Below are 20,198 nucleotides of genomic sequence, written 5' to 3' on the forward strand. Positions count from 1 at the left end.
CATATATTGACTCATGCGAAGATTTTTCTGTATTTATGTGAAGGAATTTGGCAGACAAATGGACTTCAAAATGAAAGGATTGTTACAGGTATAGGGCAGAAAAAGCCATTGTGTCAAGAGGAATAAAAATGAGAAAAGGAATTTGGTTTTATAGAAACACTTTAAGATGGGCCACTTGTTATGTCTACTTCTAAAATGATGAAACTTTATAATGGGATCCATTTGATATTAACTATATTCCTCTTTTCCCAGGTATGTATAACATGTTACTAATGTAAAGTTAGAATAAACTATCCCAATAGCAAAATTTGGTTATCAATTATATTATTAAGGAATAGAGAAATAATGAAGCAATATTACCAGACACGAGAGGTTTACTTACTTTATTTATTTTATTTAAATTCAATTTGCCAACATATAGTGTAACACCTAGTGCTCATCCCATCAAGTGCCTTCCTTAGTGCCCGTCACACTATTACCCCTCCCTCCTCCTCTTCTGCAATCCTTTGTTTCCCAGAATTGGAGTCTCTCGTGGTTTGCCCTCCTCTCTAATTTTTCCCCACTCAATTTCCCTCCTTTCTCTTATGGTCCCTTTCACTATTTATTATATTCCACACATGAGTGAAAGCATAGGATGATTGTCTTTCTCCAATTGTCTTATTTCACTCATCATAATACCCTCCAATTCCATCCACACTGAAGCAAATGGGAGGTATACATCCTCTCTGATGGCTGAGTAATATTTCATTATATATACAGACCACATCTTTATCCATTCATCTGCCGAAGGACATCTTGGCTCTTTCCACAGTGTGGCTATTGTGGACATTGCTGCTATAAAAATTGGGGTGCAAGTGTCCCATCGGTTCATTACATCTGTATCTTTGGGGTAAATACCCAGTAGTGCAATTGCTGGGTCATAGGGTCACTCTTTTTTTTTTTTTTTTTAATTTTTTTGGTCACTCTATTTTTAACTTCTTGAGGAAACTCCATACTGTTTTCCAGAGTGGCGTACCAGTTTGCATCCCACCAACTGTGCAAGAGGGTTCCCCTTTCTCCACATCCTCTCCAACATTTATTATTTCCTGTCTTTTTAATTTTCACCATTCTCACTGGTGTGAGGTGGTATCTCATTGTGGTTTTTGTATTTACCTGATGGCAAGGAATGTGGAGCATTTTCTCATGTGCTTGTTGGCCATGTGTATGTGTTCTTTGGAGAAATATCTGTTCATGTCTTCTGCCCATATCATGACTGGATTGTTGTTTCTTGGGTATTGAGTTCGATAAGTTCTTTACAGACCTTGGATACTAGGCCTTTATCTCATATGTTACTTTCAAATATCTTCTCCCATTTTGTAGGTTTTTAGTTCTGTTGATTGCTTCCTTTGCTGTACAGAAGCTTTTTATCTTGATGAAGTCCCAATATTTCATTTTTGCTTTTGTCTCCCTTGCCCTCATAGATGTGTCTTGCAAGAAGTTGCTGTGGCCAAGTTCAAAAAAGGTTATTGCTGTGTTCTCCTCTAATATTTTGATAGATTCTTGTCTGACATTTAGATCTTTCAGCCATTTCGAGTTTATCTTTGTGTATGGTGTAAGAGAATGGTCCAGTTTCATTCTTCTGCACGTGGCTGTCCAATGTTCCCAGCACCATTTATTGAAGAGACCATACATGAGAAATTTAAACAAAAATCCCATTCTCTTGGTTGATGAACTTCTAATCCACTGATTTGCCATAATGATCAGTTAGAATAATATTAATGGTACATATACAAAGTTTTCATGGTAAACAATTTCAAATTAAAATCGAATTTTACAACAGGTAAAAAAAAGTAGGTAATATCTAATATTCAGAAAATAATCTAACTATTTTAAATAGTCATTTAAATATAACCCATTTAAATATTTTGAGTTACTTAATGATCTAAATATTTGTAAAATTTTAAGTAATGAGCAGCTTTCAGAAGTTTTCAGAATAGTGTAACAAGTACCTAAATGTACTAAAAGTCAGACTATCCTTTATACAATGTAGATATAAAATATATCAAGAACCAAAATAGAACTATGGAAGACTTTAGATATTTTGAACATGTATACAAGACAATGTATAGTGAGTCTTCCTACCTCAGACACTGTCTCCTTCCATAGGATCATAGATTCCATGTATCATCTCTTTTTTTTTTTATTTGTTTCTCTTCTCAAATTTCCCAATTATCTATATACTCAAATGAACATATAGATAGATATCGTTATACAAAGGGTCTTTCTGTATCGATGCTTATTTCACTGGATAGTATAACTTTGAGATATTTTCATATTGGCGCACAGAATTCTACTTCAAATTCTACTTCATTCTTTTCAGTAGAAGTGGTATCAATGTATCATTTCCCTATGGAGAAAATTTCATGATGTTTGCTATTACAAAAATAATGCAGTGAACATTCTTATACATCTATTTTTTTTCATTTTTGTGTTAAAATATGTGAAAAAGTGAGATACTTGAGTCACAGCTATGTGTCAGGTTTTATTCTCAACCATCACAGAGGAATTTGATGTGCTATTTTGGCTTTTTTATATTCCATAGAGTCCTCCCTTTGTTTGCTGAAAGACCATGCTTTATTTTTCCCATTTGACACTATTTCTCTCTTTGAGATGCTCTTTACCAAGTGCTTTGGGCAAGACGATATGTAAGAATAAATTGCCTTAAAGCGTGTAACACAAAATATTCATTTGTATGAATGTTTTTTTCCAAATGAGATACATTGCCCATTCAAAAGGAAGTTGTTTTTTTCATCTTAATAAACAATTTCTTAAAACATACCTTGTCTGCATTATATGTAGCTTATTATAAGATAAAGAGAGAAAATATAAATCAAAGTTACTTTAGAAATTGGCTCTGTGTTTTCTCTGAAGAAACTACTGTCACAGAACTGCTAGAAATATTTGTTAGCTTCCTTCAAAATGTATCTAATGTTCCTTATCTAATACTTGTTAAAATCTTTTAATATGGACGTTCCATTCTCATATTATTTTATATCCTTTCCTTTTGAGTTTCTCATCTCTAGGGCATCTTTTCTTATTACAGTTCACATTTTAATTTCTTTCTTTATTCCCTCTTGGGAAAGAAGAACAGCCATATATGAAATAATATTTTGAGCCCTGCACCCTTTAAATATTTAGTGCATATTATAACTACAGTAGAGACAAAATTCTGTGAGTGGATTCTTGTTTCCTTACCTATTTTGCTTATATTTATTTCTTTGGAAAATGAATGGTATGGTCCTTGCCCACAAGTGTTTTGTGATTAATGGTTATATTATTGTCATTAGTGAACTCCATGGGGAAAGGTAGTAGGGTTGAAAGGTGTGGGGGGAAATGCCAGAAGCTTTGGGGTCCATGTATAAGGGAGGAGGGGCTGGAGAGATAAGCAAGTATTCTTTACTCTCCCATTTTTGAGCACCTCACTTACAAATTAAGGATATTTGTGTTCTAATCTCTTAGCAACCACCCAATTTGCGCCCTCTCAGAGGGGAAACTGAGTGGCAATGATCCATGCGAGAGATGACCAAAACTGTTATCCAAATGCTTTAGTCATGCTGTACCACCTCCTTACGCCCACACAGTTCTCCTGGGCATCACATTTCTGCACACTGCGTATTCATGATGCTCAGCAGCACTTAAATCTGTAAACAATTCTAACAAATATCTTTATAGTAAAATACAAGGCAGCTCTTCTCTCTGCTATTTTTGGAGATTTTGCACACCATAATGGTAAGAGGCTTTAACGTTTGGCAAACCTTAGCTTAAACTTAGATAAGACAGCTGTTAAATACGTCATTAAAATATGTCTGAATCCCTCAGAATATTCAGAGAATGTCCGTCCATACCTTTCATACTTCCCTCAAGTAGAACTTGGGGAAAATTGCATGAAGTTTTCACAGTCTGGGAAGGGGGGTAAGTTTAAAAAGTTCAATGACAGAGTTAACCTAGAGTTATCAAGGACCTATACTCCATGAGATTCATCTTCATCAGACTGTCAGCATCATCAAGTTAGGTAGTGTGTTTGGATCTCCTAGACACCGCTGTCCTTCCTCCATGCATCCTTCACCTCATTTCTGTGACTCACTAGGACTCACAGGACTTGGAATGAAGTCATACACATGGCTATGATTTACTACACCAAAAATGTACAACGCAAACAGAAAAGATGGTGGGGTGAAATCCAGAGAAAACTAGGCATAAGCTTCCAAGACTGTCTCCTTCTGGAGTCACACAGAAGACATGTAATTCCTCCAGCAGTGAGTTGTGACAGCACATGAGAAATGTCACCTAGAGAAGTTGGCCTGAGGCTGGAAGTCTAGAACCAATATGAATAGTAAATCCATCATTCAAAGAGTAGTTCTATTCTACACAGACATTACAATATTGTCTATGAACAATTGCTACAAACATTTCAGACACATATTGAAAAATAGTGTTATAAATCAAACTTTAAAATTATCAGTGGTTCACAGTCTCATATATTCACAACTTACTTACATTTTATTATTCATCACTGGCAAAAAAAAAATCTAATCCAGCAGGGAAAATGTGATAGATCTAATATTGCATGCAGAAGCACTAGATAAAAGGTTAAGCAAAACCACAAAACAAATGGGGAACAAAACAAAACAAACAAAAAATCTCTTCTTCCAAAATATGTTGTTTCGGTTTCTTAAATTTTTAGAAGCAAAATTTATGAATCTCAAATTATTTTCATATTTTGTTGAGCTTTGGTTATTGGAATATAGTCACACTTTTCTGAATCTTTCCTGATACTATTTTTCTTTTATAGTCTACTTTTATACTATTTGCATTTTTTTGGATGAATGAGAAACAGATTTTGCCTGAAGATGAGCCTTCTTTACCTGTTGCCAGAATCCCTACAAGAAAGTGGAAAATACCCCAAATTCTTTTCTCCTTCCTTCTTACAAAAGCTTCCTTCCAATAAAGATGAGTAGTTAACTAGCAGACATATTCTGGGCAGTCAGCATTGCTCAAAATAAGAGAAATGGAAGACTCTTTGCAGCTGGGGTCCCTTCCACTCCATCTATACCTTATGCAACATAAATGATTATTTTTACAGAGGAGATATTCAGGTTAATGGGTGCCTTTCTTTCCTGGGCTACTAGGACAGATATGTCCCCAGAGATGTTGTCATGTATCTGTAGACCCTTCTGAATGGTGGGGAACAGGAAATTGTAATGGCCATAGCAACCATGAGAATAATTGTTGACTAATGTTGTTGAAGGCTGACTGTGTGCCCCTCTCTGCTCTCAGTGTGTTACGTATATAGCATCAATTCATTCTCCAAGTGAACTCTATGATGGATGTGCTTATTACTATAGTGACTGTCTTCACATTTCAAGGACAAAGAAACTGAGCCAAAGGGCAGCTTAATTCCCCCATCACTTCATGGAGGAGCAGTGAGTCATATTTATTATGTGACAGGGAACTAAACTAGTAAAATAGTCTTCAGGGGGAATGGTTCAATTCAGTGCCATCTAGAGCAGGGGCAAACATTTCTGGTAAAGGGTCAGAGAGTAAATAAATATATTTTAGGCTTTGGAAGCCAAACAGTCCCTGTCACGATTGCTCAACACTGTAAGCTCAACATTGTAGGCTATATGTAATAAATAAATATATAAGGCTACAAAAAATAAGTGAGGATGTGTTCCAATAACATTTTATTTATGGATGCTAAAATTTGAATCTCCTATAGTTTTTGCTTGTCACAAAATTTAATTCTCTTTTGATTGTTTCTAATCTTTAAAAAACATAGAAATTATTCTTGGGTCTAATCCAGAGGGTGGCCAGGATCTTGCCTAAGAGTGAGTCTGGATTTCTTCAGCTTGCTGAGGTTTTCGTTTGTTTGTTTGTTTGCTTTCAGTTATAGATTATGATCATAAAATATGAAACTGATATTGTAAACCTTGTATACTCATTGTTTTCTAGTGTAATCCATATCTTGGTTCACTAAGATATGCCGATGAATGTAGGAAGCCTCAGACCAAGCCACATCTCAGTGATAATCACAGATTTTTTTTTGTCTATGTGTTACTAACAAATCTGTCATTTCATTCAAAATATTTTTTTTTCTGGGACTAAAATATGATGACAGCAATCAAAATATTTTCTAAGGTAAACTGGTTTTTAAATATTTCCCATTTGTAATGTAATCTATCTTTTATTTGATGATATATATGAAATCTTTCATAGAAGTAGGCAGGGCATGAACAAATCAGTAAATAAGCAAGTGCAGACATTATCTTCATTTTAAGGAGGCAGTAACTGATATTCAGTGAGGCTACATAATTTACCCAAGGTCTCAAAACAATTAACCAGCCATGCCAGGATACGCCCTAGTTCTTCTGGCTCCCAAGACATCTTATCTCCTAAAAATGCTAACATTTAATTGACTGTTTTAACAGACCTACAGAATGGTTACCAATCTATTTGAACCTCTCACTACGGTAATTATTTTTTAACCAAAGGACTGAATGTTTTGAAAGTTCCTAAATATTGGGGTACCTGGGTGGCTCATTGGTTAGGCATTGGCCTTTGACTCAGGTAGTGATCCTGGGATTGAACCTCACATGGGCTTCCCTCTGCCTCTCCCCTGTTCCTGGACTCTCTCTCTCTCTCTCTCTTTTTTTCAAGTAAATAATCTTAAAAAAAAAAAAAAAGTTCCTAAATGCTAAAGTGCATAAACTAATGATTAATTTTCCTGGTTAGTAATAATGAAAACATTTAGAGCTTCATATGATTAAGAACCTGAGATAACATAATTCAATCAACATAATTCCATTCAAGATAAAGGAACTGATAGTTTAGTTAATCCATTCATTCTCATTATGGGAAATAGCAAGCATTCTGTTAGGCTTTTTGAAATAATAAAATGAAGCCACAGGCTCCTGGGTCTATTTGTGTAGACTAGAGAGTCAGAATGTCTCTAATTGTTCCACTTTTCTACATTAGTACAATAATAGTATAATGCTCGGTTCTGGATAGAACTTAAGAAAAATATTTCCCCTGGGAGGAGGGGTTGGTGGACATTGGATGGGCTTGGCAGAAGTTGGATCTAATAGTGCCTGTAGCCAGAGAAATACCAAATCAGGCCTCACATATGTTCTAGTAAGAGTTCCTTCATTTTACTCATATGATCTCATAGATTTTTAGGACTGGGAAGACCTTTATTATGCTTATCTAGTAGCAATTTGGATAGGAATACCCTCTAGTATCTCTGAAAGTCATTCATCCTCCTCTTAAGCATCTTCCGTGTATCGGGAGCTCACGTTTTGACAGTTCTAGTTATTAAAAGTATTTCCTTGGGTCTCATTTAAGTCTGTGGTCCTGAAACCAATAACCTTGTTATTTTTACTTCTGCTTTTCTGGAGTAACTCTGCCCAGATCTGTCTACCTCCTTTTATATGTAAAAGTTGCTGAAACTGTTCTTCCTAAGATATGATTTCCATGTTTCTCACCATAATGATTTTAACTAACATTTATTAAGTGCATACTATTTGCCAGAAATGACTTTGAATGCTTCTTTATGTGTACCAATAATTTAATTTTCATAATGAGCCATGAGGTACATTCTATTACTAATTCCGTTTCATAATGAGGAAACTGAGTTATCCTAAGGTTCAGTAGTTATATCAAAGTCACACAATTAGTGAGTCACAGAAAGGTTTAGTATCTGGAATAGTCACATAGCTGGTTAGTGGGGAGCCAAGATTTAAATGCAAACAGTCTAGCTCCAAGGCCTGAGCTACTAACCCTTAGACAAATACATTTCTTTTTATGCCTTATTATGATTTATGCTTTGGTCAATAGATGCTGTATCCCTACGATTCTAACTTCTTTATAAGCACCTTTCCCAGGATCGGAGAAATATATTTGTTATTACATCAAGTGTTCTCTTTTCTCACTGTCTGGTATTTTGTGCACAGGATGACTGACCATAAATGCTGAGTCATTAACGATGGCCAAGGTAGCCCTTCCTTACTTTGTGGTCATATTGAAGAGTCATTAAGAACAAGAAGTCTTGGGATGCCTGGATGGCTCAGGGGTTGAGAGTCTGCCTTTGGCTCAGGTTGTAATCTTGGGGTCCCGAGGTCAAGTCGCACATTAGGCTCCCTGCGGGGAGCCTGCTTCTCCCTCTGCCTGTGTCTCTATGTCTCTCATGAATAAATTAAAAAAAAAAAAAAGAGAGAGAGAGAGAAATCTTGTTCAGTGGCCAAGATTACTCTATTAAAGAGTAATCAAAATACAAAGTTATTCTGAACAAAACAGATTCTCAATAGTCCCATGGAAAAGTCAAACTCACATGATTCTACTGACTCACTAACTTGGAAAAAAATGTATATTCAAGTGAAAAGAAATTTAAATCAGAAGATCAAGAGATGGGGGTGTTTTCTGTTAAATAATGATTAAATAGAGAAAGTTGCTTTTATAGTTTTTTGGAGAACATCTTGCTATGAATTATCATCTTGAGTCATGTTTACTATTTTTACACTGAGAAGCTCAAGGCACTATTTTTCTTTCTTGCTTCAGTAAGTTCAGTAGAATAAATGAATTTTGCATGTGTTGGTCATTCAGAATTCTACCATTCTTTATCTGCTTCTAAATATAATTTCTCATCATAAAACTGTAAATATAGTAGCCACAGAACCAAAAAGTAAGTAGGATGTTCTTAGGTGATTAAAAAAAAAAAAGTCAATCTCTTTCAAGTAATTTTGAGAATATCTGTTATAGCGGAAGCAGTGCAGGGAAGATAATCAAAAAATAACAGTGGTTTATAAAAGCGGACACTAATTTACCTGTCTCATTTGGTTAAATGAAGGAGTCGGGCACCATTTAGCTCTTAGGTTGCATTGTGGGATACAGTTTGTTGTTAGCCTTCTTTTTTAAAAGCCTGAGAAGCAAAACCAAAATAACAGTTTAGAAAAAAATTTTTTTTTCATTAGTTACAGTCTCTTTAATATAGCTCATAAAGTTGGGTTTGTAAGAGTCTGAGTGTGGCCCTGAGTCTGAGTTGACTTTGGAGCCCTGATAAACGTGTGCACTTATTGCCACAGTACCATCCCATGGGCCAGGCCATCTCTTCACAGCGACTGGAGCTAATGAAAAATCAACTAACACCCCTAACAATTGTGTCTGGAAGGGCTGGATGTTTCTTTCTCATATATTAAGAACCGTTTTGCCTTACCAACATCAGTACTCTGTTGTAATTGCTTTTGTCTTGACTACAAAGTACTTGGCTGGTTTAGAACACAGGGTGATTAATGATCTCAGTATCTCTGTGTTCTCTGCCAAATTGAATTTAGTGTATTTGTACAGGTGATCACTCTGGCCTGTGTACACAGAGAAGCAAATTAATAATTAAAAATAGATAAGCTACCTGTTGGTCACTTCTAACTTATTTTGCTTAGGCTGAGGTCCACCCCTTGTATGTAATTCAAAACTCCACCTCAGTGCCATCAAGCCCCAGTTGCTCCAGGGATGGAACGTAGAAAGTGCAAGAAAACAGACCTCCTTAAACACAATAAAACCTGAAGTGGGAAAAATTCTGGGATAGGATGTGGCTGGTGATGTAGTCTGAAAAAGGCATTCTCCATACTTTTTTTTTTTTTTTCGTAAAATAAACTCAGAAATATGGGGGGGGGGGTGTTGTTTGTTTTTATTTTTTGTTTTTTTCCTGGCGGAAGAATGCCAAAGATGGAGTAAAAAAAGCAAGTAAGAAGCTAAGAGTTCAAAAAAGGTTATGAAGTGCTTCTCTGTCCAGATGGCCGGCCCCTGTGCCCTCTGTGTTCTGGGGTGTGATACGGACACTGGTAAAATTCATCAGGGCTGAGCCTTGGATCTCTTGCCACGTGGTTCCCGATGCAGCACAGAATTCAGTCAAGACATGTTGAATGTACAAACAAAAATGTGATCACTGTAGAAGTAGCCCAGTCTTACGGATAGGAGCAACAAACTTAATTACTGCTACCACATTTTAAAACTCCTTTGATTTTTTTTTTTAAATCTTGAAGAAATTTGTTTGGCATTTGTTTAAGATTTCATTTATTCATGAGAGACACAGAGAGAGAGGCAGAGGCACAGGCAGAGAGAGCAGTCTCCCTCCAGGGAGCCTGATGTGAGACTTGATCCCAGGACCCCAGGATCATGACCTGAGCCAAAGGCAGATCCTCAACCACTGAGCCACCCAGTTGCCCTTATTTTGCATTTGTTTGCTGAAATAAAAATAATTGTCTTGACCATTCCAGTTGTTCTCTTCCCCAGAAGCAACCATGTCCTGGGTATGGTTTTCAGACTCCATCTTCAGAGAGTATTTAAGAGCAAAGGACATTTATTTTTGCCAAACATACTCTGCATTTCACAAATGATACATGAGGATTAGTGAATGGTGTTCACTGTAGCATTAAACTGCTTTTTTTTATGGCCAGACACCATTTTAATCTAAATCTGCAGGAGCTGTTCACAAGAGAATTACCCTGTGAGGTTACATTTGGATTGGTTCTACTCAATAAAGTGACATAAAAATAGGAGCCAAAGTTCAACAGAATTTTAAGAGGCAATCTCATTAGCTTTCTTATTTATTAATGTGACTAAGGCTTTAATGGTGTTTTCACAGATTTTACACCATCATGATGAATACGTGATGTCAGAAGATGCTCTGGACTCGTGAGCTAATTTTTACAGCAATCCTAAACTTTCAAGAATAGTTTAAAACTACTTTTGCCCTTTAGCTTATTATAATTCCATAATTCTCAAAATTTATGTAAATTGTTTCTTTATAAAAAAAAGGCTGAACACCAGGGTTTGAATGCAAGGTATGCTTCAGAAAAGGTATGAGCACAGTTTTTTGAGTAGGTAGGGAAGAACATTTAAAATAAAATTTGAATAAAACCATTTAGATTAAAAAAATAAAAGATGATATTGTTAGTAATAGTGGCACAATGATGTGGTTTCCACGTAACTATCTTGTCAATATAGTAGGACAATGTTAGGGAGAGGAACAATAGAAATCCTAAATAATTGGTATGTCATTTGTAGTAAGTTAGCAATTTAATATTTATCATTTTTTGCTTAATTCCTGGAAAAACTGGTGGCCGTTCACAGTGGATTGGATCCCTAAAGGTCTACCATGTGCTCAGAGTCACTTCATAACTCAGCACTGCCCATGTCCGAAGGGTGCCATAGAGGCTATGGTGTGAGTGGCCTTCCCCAAGTCTCATGTGACTCAGTAGCCCTGAAGCCTCCGTGTCTGATGCAGAAAATTAGAGGGTGTGTAGAATGAAGTTTCTGCTTTTGAGGAATTTCTGGAAAGAGGAAGATAGACATTATTTTATATGACTTAGAATCTCATGGTCAAAGGGTGAATTAACTTGCCTTTGGTCAATAGAGCTAGGAAGGAGGGTGTAAATATCTGGAACATAGGTGTTCTAATTTAAAATTTAGTGTTACTAGCCTCATACTGCACTGATTTCTTTTAAGCTCATCTTTATACCAAGACTATGATGTTTTTAGTAATTTTTAAAATAAATTATCATTTTAAAAAACCCCCCACCATTGCAAGAAACCACGTAGTGATACGCCAGTACCAGGTGCCTCCAGATTCTGCTGAAAAACATAGGCTCTAGCATTAGTATTAGTCTGTATTCTAGTTGTGCTTCTTGTGACTTTTAGTTGAAATAATCTTGTGCCTTTGTGAGGGAAGTTTTTAAGAGCACATGATGTGACAACAGTTCAACTCTGCATCTAATCTCACCTCCATCCATTGTTCATTAGCTCTGAAAATATCTAGTTGAACTTCCTAACCTCAGGTTCTTGCACAGAAAGGTGGATTGATAATACCTGTGTTTCAGATAATATAATCCCTAAACAGTGCTTCTAAAAGAATTAGTAAATATGTGTGTATGTCACATGTGTTAATCACTTATAGTAATTACCCTTTATTCATGGGAAATGCATTCCAAGATCCCCCAATGGCTGCCTGAAGCCATGGAGAGTACCAACCCTTGTATATACTACATTTTTTTTCTATGCATACAAACCTATGATAGAGTTTAATTCATAAACTGGATGCAGTAAGAGTAACAACAAAACTAATGCTAAAAAGAACAATTCTAACAATATACTGTAAGAAAATTATGTGAATGTGGTCTCTCTGTCTCTCTCAAAAATAAGTCCTTGGATTGCACACTCCCCTTCTTGTGGCAGCATGAGGTAATGGAGTGCCTGTGCGATGAGATCACGTGGGGGATAAGACGAGCACTGTGTTGACCTACTGACTACTGTCAGTCTGAAGGAGAATCCGATGCTTCTAACCCCTTGTGACTGCAGGTAACCACAACCATGGAAACCAAAATGATGGATAATGGAGAATGACTGTATTTACAAATATGTATTCCAAACCTATTTATTTAATGTTTTTATTTGAAGATCTATTACAGACAGTCATTTCCTCACAGAAAGATATAGCATGACACCTTATATTTAAAAGAGTTGATTCAGGAAATAGAGGCAAGTAGCAATAAAAACAGTAAGTTGTTTTGGTCCAACCCAAGGCAAGTAGCTAGTAAATCCTATATTTGTTAAGTATATACCAAGATTTGGCTGAATCAAAGGCTGAAACTTGTTAAAGTTACCATTATTTGCTATCTATTCATGAACAAGCCAGTTATTGAACACACTTCCCTGTACTGCAGATGAGTTATTTTGAGAAGCTGTGACAGCTTAGGGAATGTCTGGAACATTCTGAATTTATAGTATGGAAGATACTGATAATCTCCCATAATTAGTGCCATGTATCCCTCTCACAAGTAGATTCTTGCATAGAATAAACCTCACATCTGAATCAGAATAATACTTTGGAGTTTTTATGTTTGTGGTGGGAAAGGGAGTAAAGTTTCTTTAGTCCCTTTTTTGCAAATTTGGTAATTCTTGAGTTGGCTTATATATTAAACAATATCTGTGAAATAGCTACTCTCTTGTGCTGTTGATATTATTTGGCATGTATGTGCAAAGAATTCGAGTATAAATTCATTAATTACTAACAATGGTAAGATGAGACTATATATGTTGCACTGGTGACAGTAAAAGTGTGAATTCATAGTTCTTGGCATGATATATTTGGAAGCAACTCATCTATTCTAAACATTTTTGTGTTGATATATATTCCAGATTTAATATATGAGTAATATTTTAAGAGAAATAAGTGCATACATAATCAGAATAAACAGATTAAAAGGAAATTATTCCAATCTAAAATAACTCGGAATACCTACTACAGCTCAACAGATGACAAAAAGCAAACTGAAAAATCTTTATAGGGATGCTAATAAATTACAAAAAGAACAAAAAGCAAAAAACAAAAAACAAAACCCAAACAATCACTCTAGAGAAAACATAAAACACAAAGAAAATTGTCTACTGAAAATGGAAATTTCCAAAACTTGACAGATATGTTTCAGAATCCAACTTTGAGTCTGAAGTATGTGCTGTAAAGTGCTTTATGGAATTTCTTAAACAATGCAATATAAAGTGCTTGGTATATGAGCTCTATGGAGCATTAAATATATACATGCTATTTGGTGGTATTGAAGAATGGAAATATAATGCAACAAGGAGCTAAGCTGACTTCCCTTTTGACAAGTGATATCAAAGCCTGGCATTGTTAACACTAACATTGTAAAAATATCGGAAGGAAAAGAATCCCCTTATTAAAGTTTCCAACAACAAAACTACTCCTTCAGAGATGAAGGAACAGCTCATGTGTGCATGCATGAGTTGTACACTAACACAGGATAAAATAACAACTGCCATATTAAAACTATATTTGTGGTGCCAGTATTTCATCTTTAAGGTACCTAGGGATAATTTTGACATCTTTTTGCGACTCTTCAGTGTGTTTATATCAAAATACTGTGGTTGAATTATTAAGCATGCTGCTTAAATTCCTTCTTATCAAAGCAAAAGCTTATTTAAGTTGGTATTTCCCAAATTGTGTTTCATTGACACTTCATTCCATAAAATACAACACTAAAAATTCTATATTCAAATTAGTTGGGAAAATGCTGCATTTTAAAATTCCTTCTTAGACACTGGGGCAAAGGTATTGATGCTCACCAAACATAAGTTTGCTTCTTTATATATTTACACTCCCATAGGGTGGTAGCATAGGGTACAAATGCCAGTACCCTATGGGAGTGTAAATATAGTATAAATACTAGTTATAGCCAATAAAGTGTGAACAGAGGGAAGAAATTTCACAAAAAGACTTTGGAAAAGTTGAGACCTAAGCATCAATCTTTGTTTTATTCCGTTGTTTGTTTCCTTTTTCTTTTTTTTTTCTTTTTTTTTTTTTTAAAGATTTTATTTATTTATTTATTTTTTTAAGATTTTATTTATTTATTCATGATAGTCACACAGAGAGAGAGAGAGGCAGAGACACAGGCAGAAGGAGAAGCAGGCTCCATGCACCGGGAGCCCGATGTGGGATTCGATCCCGGGTCTCCAGGATCACGCCCTGGCCCAAAGGCAGGCACCAAACCGCTGTGCCACCCAGGGATCCCCCTTTTTCTTACTGTGGTAATGGAGGAGGCCCTTTGTTACAGGTGGTACAATTGCAAGATGGTGGGACCTCCCCACCAGCCAGGGGGTTTTGTGGACAGAGCATCCCTGCTCTCCTGTGATGGGCATGTTGTATGAATGGTAAATTACCACTTAGTGTGTTAAGCCACTAGAGTTCAGGGTTTGTTATCAAGTAAAATCTAGCCTATATTGACCTAGCTTATATAGAACATTTAGTGCATATGATATAATCAAAGCTCTCAGAAGCCCTGTAATAGAGAAAACTCTTAAACTGTTTCTGTGTTATATCCCAAACTTATTTGACTATAGAAACCTATTTTCCCCCGGAATCTATCCTTATCCCTTTGATCTAGTGTTCTGTGGGGCACAGTCTAGGAAACACTGATTTTAAATGCTTCTTCACCTTACTTACATTATCATTTTTTGTTTTTTTCATCTTCTTTTTTTTTTTTTTAAGACTTTTATTTATTTATGAGAGACCCAGAGAGAGAGAGGCAGAGACTTAGGCGGAGGGAGAAGCAGGCTTCATGCAGGGAGCCTGACGTGGGACTCAGTCTCTGGTCTCCAGGATCACACCCTGGGCTGAAGGCAGGCGCTACACAGCTGAGCCACCCAGGTTGTCCCATATCATCATCTTTAACAGTATGGGATCAACCACTTTGAAGGTTTACGGTCCACAGGATAAGAGAGTGAAGCACTTTCTTTTATTTGCCAAAAAAATACTACTTTCAGGGATTGGGGATACATATTTATAATGAATGGGAAATTTGTGCCATGTTTATGTTTCTTTTATTATTGTGTGTTGTAAACACATCCTGCCTCATCCTTCACCTTTTCAGAGAGTGTAAGTTATTCTCCTTGAAATAAGAACAGTAATAACAAAAGACCTTCTTGTCGTGCTCCAAGTCTTTGATGGATTTAGTTCTTTTCTGGGTTGTCCTGAGTTTTCTTATTCATAATTGGGGTACAAAAGGTATTTTAAACAAATGTTTTACAATGTTTTATAAAGGAGCAAGATAAGATTTTCTATTGGACTTTTGTTGATATCTCTAAAAATTGGACAGAGCACTAGAGGACAACACTGGAAAAATAGTTCATTTTGCTTCCTGGTTCTCTTTTTGGTGGAAATTTGTTGACCCTAGTCTATCATCTGAAGCATAGTCTTCCTCTGCCTCTAAAATTATTACTATTCTTCAATCTGTTCACATATACTGACAAGCTGTTCCTCTGGTTTATTCATATTAGCTTGACATTGCATTTTCAAAATTAATATAAGATAGTCTATAATCTTTGGTATTTCATATTTTTGGATCATTTATTATTTTTAAGATTTTATTTATTTATTCATGACAGAGAGAGAGAGAGAGAGAGAGAGAGGCAGGCAGGCAGAGGGAGAAGCAGAGGGAGAAACCGGCTCCATTCAAGGATCTTGATTTGGGACTCGATCCTGGGACTCCGGGATCACCCCCTGAGCCAAAGGCAGATGCTCAACGCTGAGCCACCCAGACACCCCTGGATCATTTATTCAAAGTAATACAGTACCAGCTCTGATGGCTGAAGTATCTGCCATTGATACATTTTTAAAATTTTTATTTTAGTTTTTAATCAGGGAGCATATTTCTGCTTTGGGAAGGGAATATTTATCCCTTCCTTACATTTCCAGTGCTTAAAATAATTAAGCTTTTTAAAATTTTCCCTTTAATTTAAGGCCATACTAATATTATACTAGCTTTTCTTCTATATGTTATGCTTGCTTAAATATTTAGTGAATTCCCTTTTGATGTAGGTGTCATTAATTTCCTTGATATAAAAACAAAAGTTGCTTAATCTTTCATTCTCCTATCAATCTTAGAGCCAATATCAGGCTTTACTCCTTCAAGTATAGATATTCATCAAGGAACTTGTTTGCCTTTTGTTTTGTTTTCTCTCCCTCAAATATCACATCTGCTTTCTCACCTTCCATCATTACTTCCAAGTAGCTGATATATGAAAATCACATATCCGGTTGAGACCTAATTTCATTAACCCATACTCTATCTCCAAGTGCTTCCAAACACAACTCCAGAAGCTTCTTCAAGTTCAAAGTTTACACATTCTGCAGCCTGACCACAAGGGGAAATTCCTTTTTCCTTCCATGTATCTAAAAGGAATATGACTATTTTCTTAGTCCCGGAGGTTCCAACTTACCTGCTTTGGAGGGGTTATTTAAAAAAATCATCTTTCCTGATATTGCATATATACTAAGCATATGTTCTGGATTTGTAGGATAATCTCCCATTCAAATACTCTGTCCAATGTTAACATAGTTATATTAGAATTTGCCCAACCAGTTGCCTTGCTGTTTGGATTGATTTTGGAAACATGTACCTTACTAGTAAGAAGCTTGGTGGAGTAAAAATAAATGCAGAGGTGACCCTTTTTTTCTTTTCTCATTTTAAAGTGTGACCAGTTAAAATGTATTAAACCAACACTTAAGTTTTGGTACTTCACATATAGCTTATTATCTGTGAACTTTTCTCACAAGAAACTCTTGATCTTTTAATTTTCTTACCCAAATTCTATTTGACATTCAATTTAAAAATCTAAGGATATAATGAAAGCCCTTAAGTCAATGACTTTGAAATAGTAATATAGGATGACATTTAATGAAGTGAACAGGCATGGCTCTTACCTGAAGAGAAGATGTGGGGATTGAAAGTCACCCAGGTTAGATGGTCTGAGTATGTTTATCTTACGTCAGAATCTCTGGGGAACATTAGTGCTTAGCTTCCCATCAAAACAGTATCTCTGTAAATATTTCATATTTTCACATTGTTTAAAGTTCACTGAGGAGACGGTTAAAGTTACCAATTTAATACCAGAGTTAATACCACATCTTTCAAAATATCCTGAAGAGCCCCCATGCCTCTTTTATAATAATATAAGCAGAATATTTTGATTCTGTTATCATGATTATTTCATATCAATTGCTTGTCCAGTTAACCGAAAAACTTAGTTTTAGAATTTGAGACTGGGAGATGCCGGTTCAGTGAAGCATCATCTTCATCATCAATTATCTATGGTGACAGTGCACTACACACTTGGAACGTCACACAATTCATTTTAGTTCCCACTGGATGTACATCAAAAGGTTACATTGACAACTTGTTCTGGACATCCAAAATAAGAACCAGAAATTTAGGTATATTTCACTAACTTATACAGTGAATAATTTGTAGAGAGCAAAGAGGTGATTCTAAGATACATTCAATAATGCTACAGACCTTTATTTAAACCAGGTAGGTGTAAAAACTTCAAATTAAGGATGCCTGGGTAGCTCAGTGGTTGCGTGTGTGCCTTTGGCTCAGGTCGTGCGTGATTCCGGAGTCCTGGGATCAAGTCCCTCATTGGGCTTCCCTCTGGGAGCCTGCTTCTCTCTCTGCCTCTCCGTATCTCTCATGAATAAATAAATATTTTTTTTTAAAATTAAAGCTCTAACCATATGTAATGGGTATGCCTTTGTGAAAAAAAAATAGCTATGCAAGAACTTTTGTCTGGAAACCAACTTAAGAACTCTCTCAAGCTTTATTATTCTGGGTTGGCAAAATAATTATTTTTCTTGTGATTGTGACTAAGTCTCAGGAGGCTTAAATATTGCTGGACAATTAATATTCTTGTTTTCATCAAGTCATCTAAGTATCCTGTGAAAGGTCCATCAATCTATATGACCCTTAACTACAGACATTCTCATATACTTTCCTTCCTGTCTGCATTTATCATGGTTCTCCCTGCTGATGATTATATATGTGGACATGAGCACCATTGTCTTGTTTCCCCAACACTGGATGTATGTACAAGATAAACCATCTGCCTAAACCCAGAAAGTATCTTTCTCTGAGGTCTTGCTGACACCTTGAGATCTACTGAAGAAGATCCTCCTAGCTCTTTAATCTCCCAACCCTCTCTGAGTTTTTGCCACTTCTCAAAGACCCTACCCAAGACAGAATCACAGGGCATTTCTGTCTATTCTCTTGTCACTGTGACATGTGTCTGCTCCCTCACTTCATTATCTCCAGCCAGAAGAAAGGGAGCAGAAAAGGCAGAGATTATCAGAGATTTATTGGTTTTCACATTGGTTTTCACTAGAACACCTCATCTCCAGGAGTTGTAGAAGAAACAAAGGAAAAGGTAATGATGTTAATATTTCTCATCTTTATTGTAAACCTAAATAGTACATCGAACTTCCTCAATCCGTGACCAGCATCTTAATATATTTGCATATCCATCATGTATTGTTCCTTCTTGCTCATTCTTCTGGAGTAATTTCTCCTCTTGCTGTTTTCTTTGAGGGTATTTTCAAACACTATTTGTACATGTACCTTTGTAATGCAAAACTTTTAAAGTGTTAGATGCTTACAAATATGTTAATTTTATCCTTACTTTTAAGTGGTGAAGTAGCTACATACAAAGTTACAGGCCAGGGGTTCTTTTCCCTTTACATTTAGGAGGGTCAATACTTTCTTATCTTGCAGTCAGGACATCTCATGCCCATGTGATCTTGTTCCTTCACTCCATGTTTCTGAGAACCTTTAGAATGTTTCTCTTCTTATAATTTTCTATGATGCATCCAAGAGCAGGTTTTTAATTCTACCTTTTATGTGTGAGTTGTGGCAAAGGTTTGAATGGGGTAGAGGAAACTAAGGGAAGTCTTCTAAAATCCATTTGTGTGTGTGTGTGTGTGCACATGTGCGCACATGCATGCCTGTGTATACATGTGTATGCATCTGTGTGGTATGCGTGTGAGAAACACGTCCTTCAGAACCTTGATCCTAAAGACCCTTGCTCCATAGGCCAAAGTTATCTGTGTTGAACTGTTACCTCTTCAGGGCATCTCACCCCCAACTCAAGTGTGTGGTTCATCTTAATCAGGGGGAGGATATATAGAAATAGCCTGTGAGCAAGAGAATAGAAATAACCTATGAGCAATAGAATGGAAATAGCCTGTGAGCATGATTTCTCCTTTAGTCCCTGCGCACCCCACCCACCATTTTGTGGTGTTACAGTACCCCAGCACAGCACACCTACCCCTCTTGGATCTGACATGCTGACTGGATATAGCCTTCAATATCCCAGCAGTTATATTTGCGTGGGACCTAGGGACCTAGGAGATGAGTGTGAGCTCTCAGCATTCTTCCTCTCTGGATCCGACTTCACAGTATTTTCCAATATGCAGTCCTCATCCATGGCTTGTCCTTTTGATGGTTTGTTTTCATTAAGCCTAAAACAGATAAGTCGATTTTTGAGGATGCTGAGTTGAATGTTTCTATTCTACCCCTATCTTTCCCCTGCTTCCTTGATTTTTTTTTTCCTGCTGCCTTGATTAAAAATGATTATATTTTACCAGCAATTTTCCCTGGTGGAGTACAATGGGAATTTCATAACCTTATTTAGGAAAAAAACAAAGCAAAAAATACCCCAGTTTCTAGCGGTGCCCATACTCTTCCCTCCCCCTTTCCATTCAAATCACTATGCTTAGGACTTCCTGTTTAGAAAGTTCAGAGCTGCTACTGAGACACAGAGTA

The 20,198-nt window shown here is 36.3% G+C and overlaps 1 protein-coding gene across 3 annotated transcripts in view; it reads left to right on the forward strand.

Moving 5' to 3' along the window:
- Positions 1 to 20,198, forward strand: part of CNTNAP2 (contactin associated protein 2) — a 1,978,697-nt gene that overhangs the window by 264,025 nt on the left and 1,694,474 nt on the right. Inside the window, exon 2 of one of the 3 annotated variants that reach the window (XM_077850276.1) lies at positions 10,676 to 10,725. The exons of the other annotated variants lie outside the window; for them this stretch is intronic. Coding sequence (XP_077706402.1) covers positions 10,713 to 10,725 — 13 coding nt within the window. The 5' untranslated portion in view covers positions 10,676 to 10,712. The remainder of the gene's footprint in view (positions 1 to 10,675; positions 10,726 to 20,198) is intronic. 3 annotated transcript variants of the gene reach the window in all.

This window comes from Canis aureus, chromosome 15 (genome assembly GCF_053574225.1).
Source record: "Canis aureus isolate CA01 chromosome 15, VMU_Caureus_v.1.0, whole genome shotgun sequence".
Taxonomy (NCBI): Eukaryota; Metazoa; Chordata; class Mammalia; order Carnivora; family Canidae; genus Canis; species Canis aureus.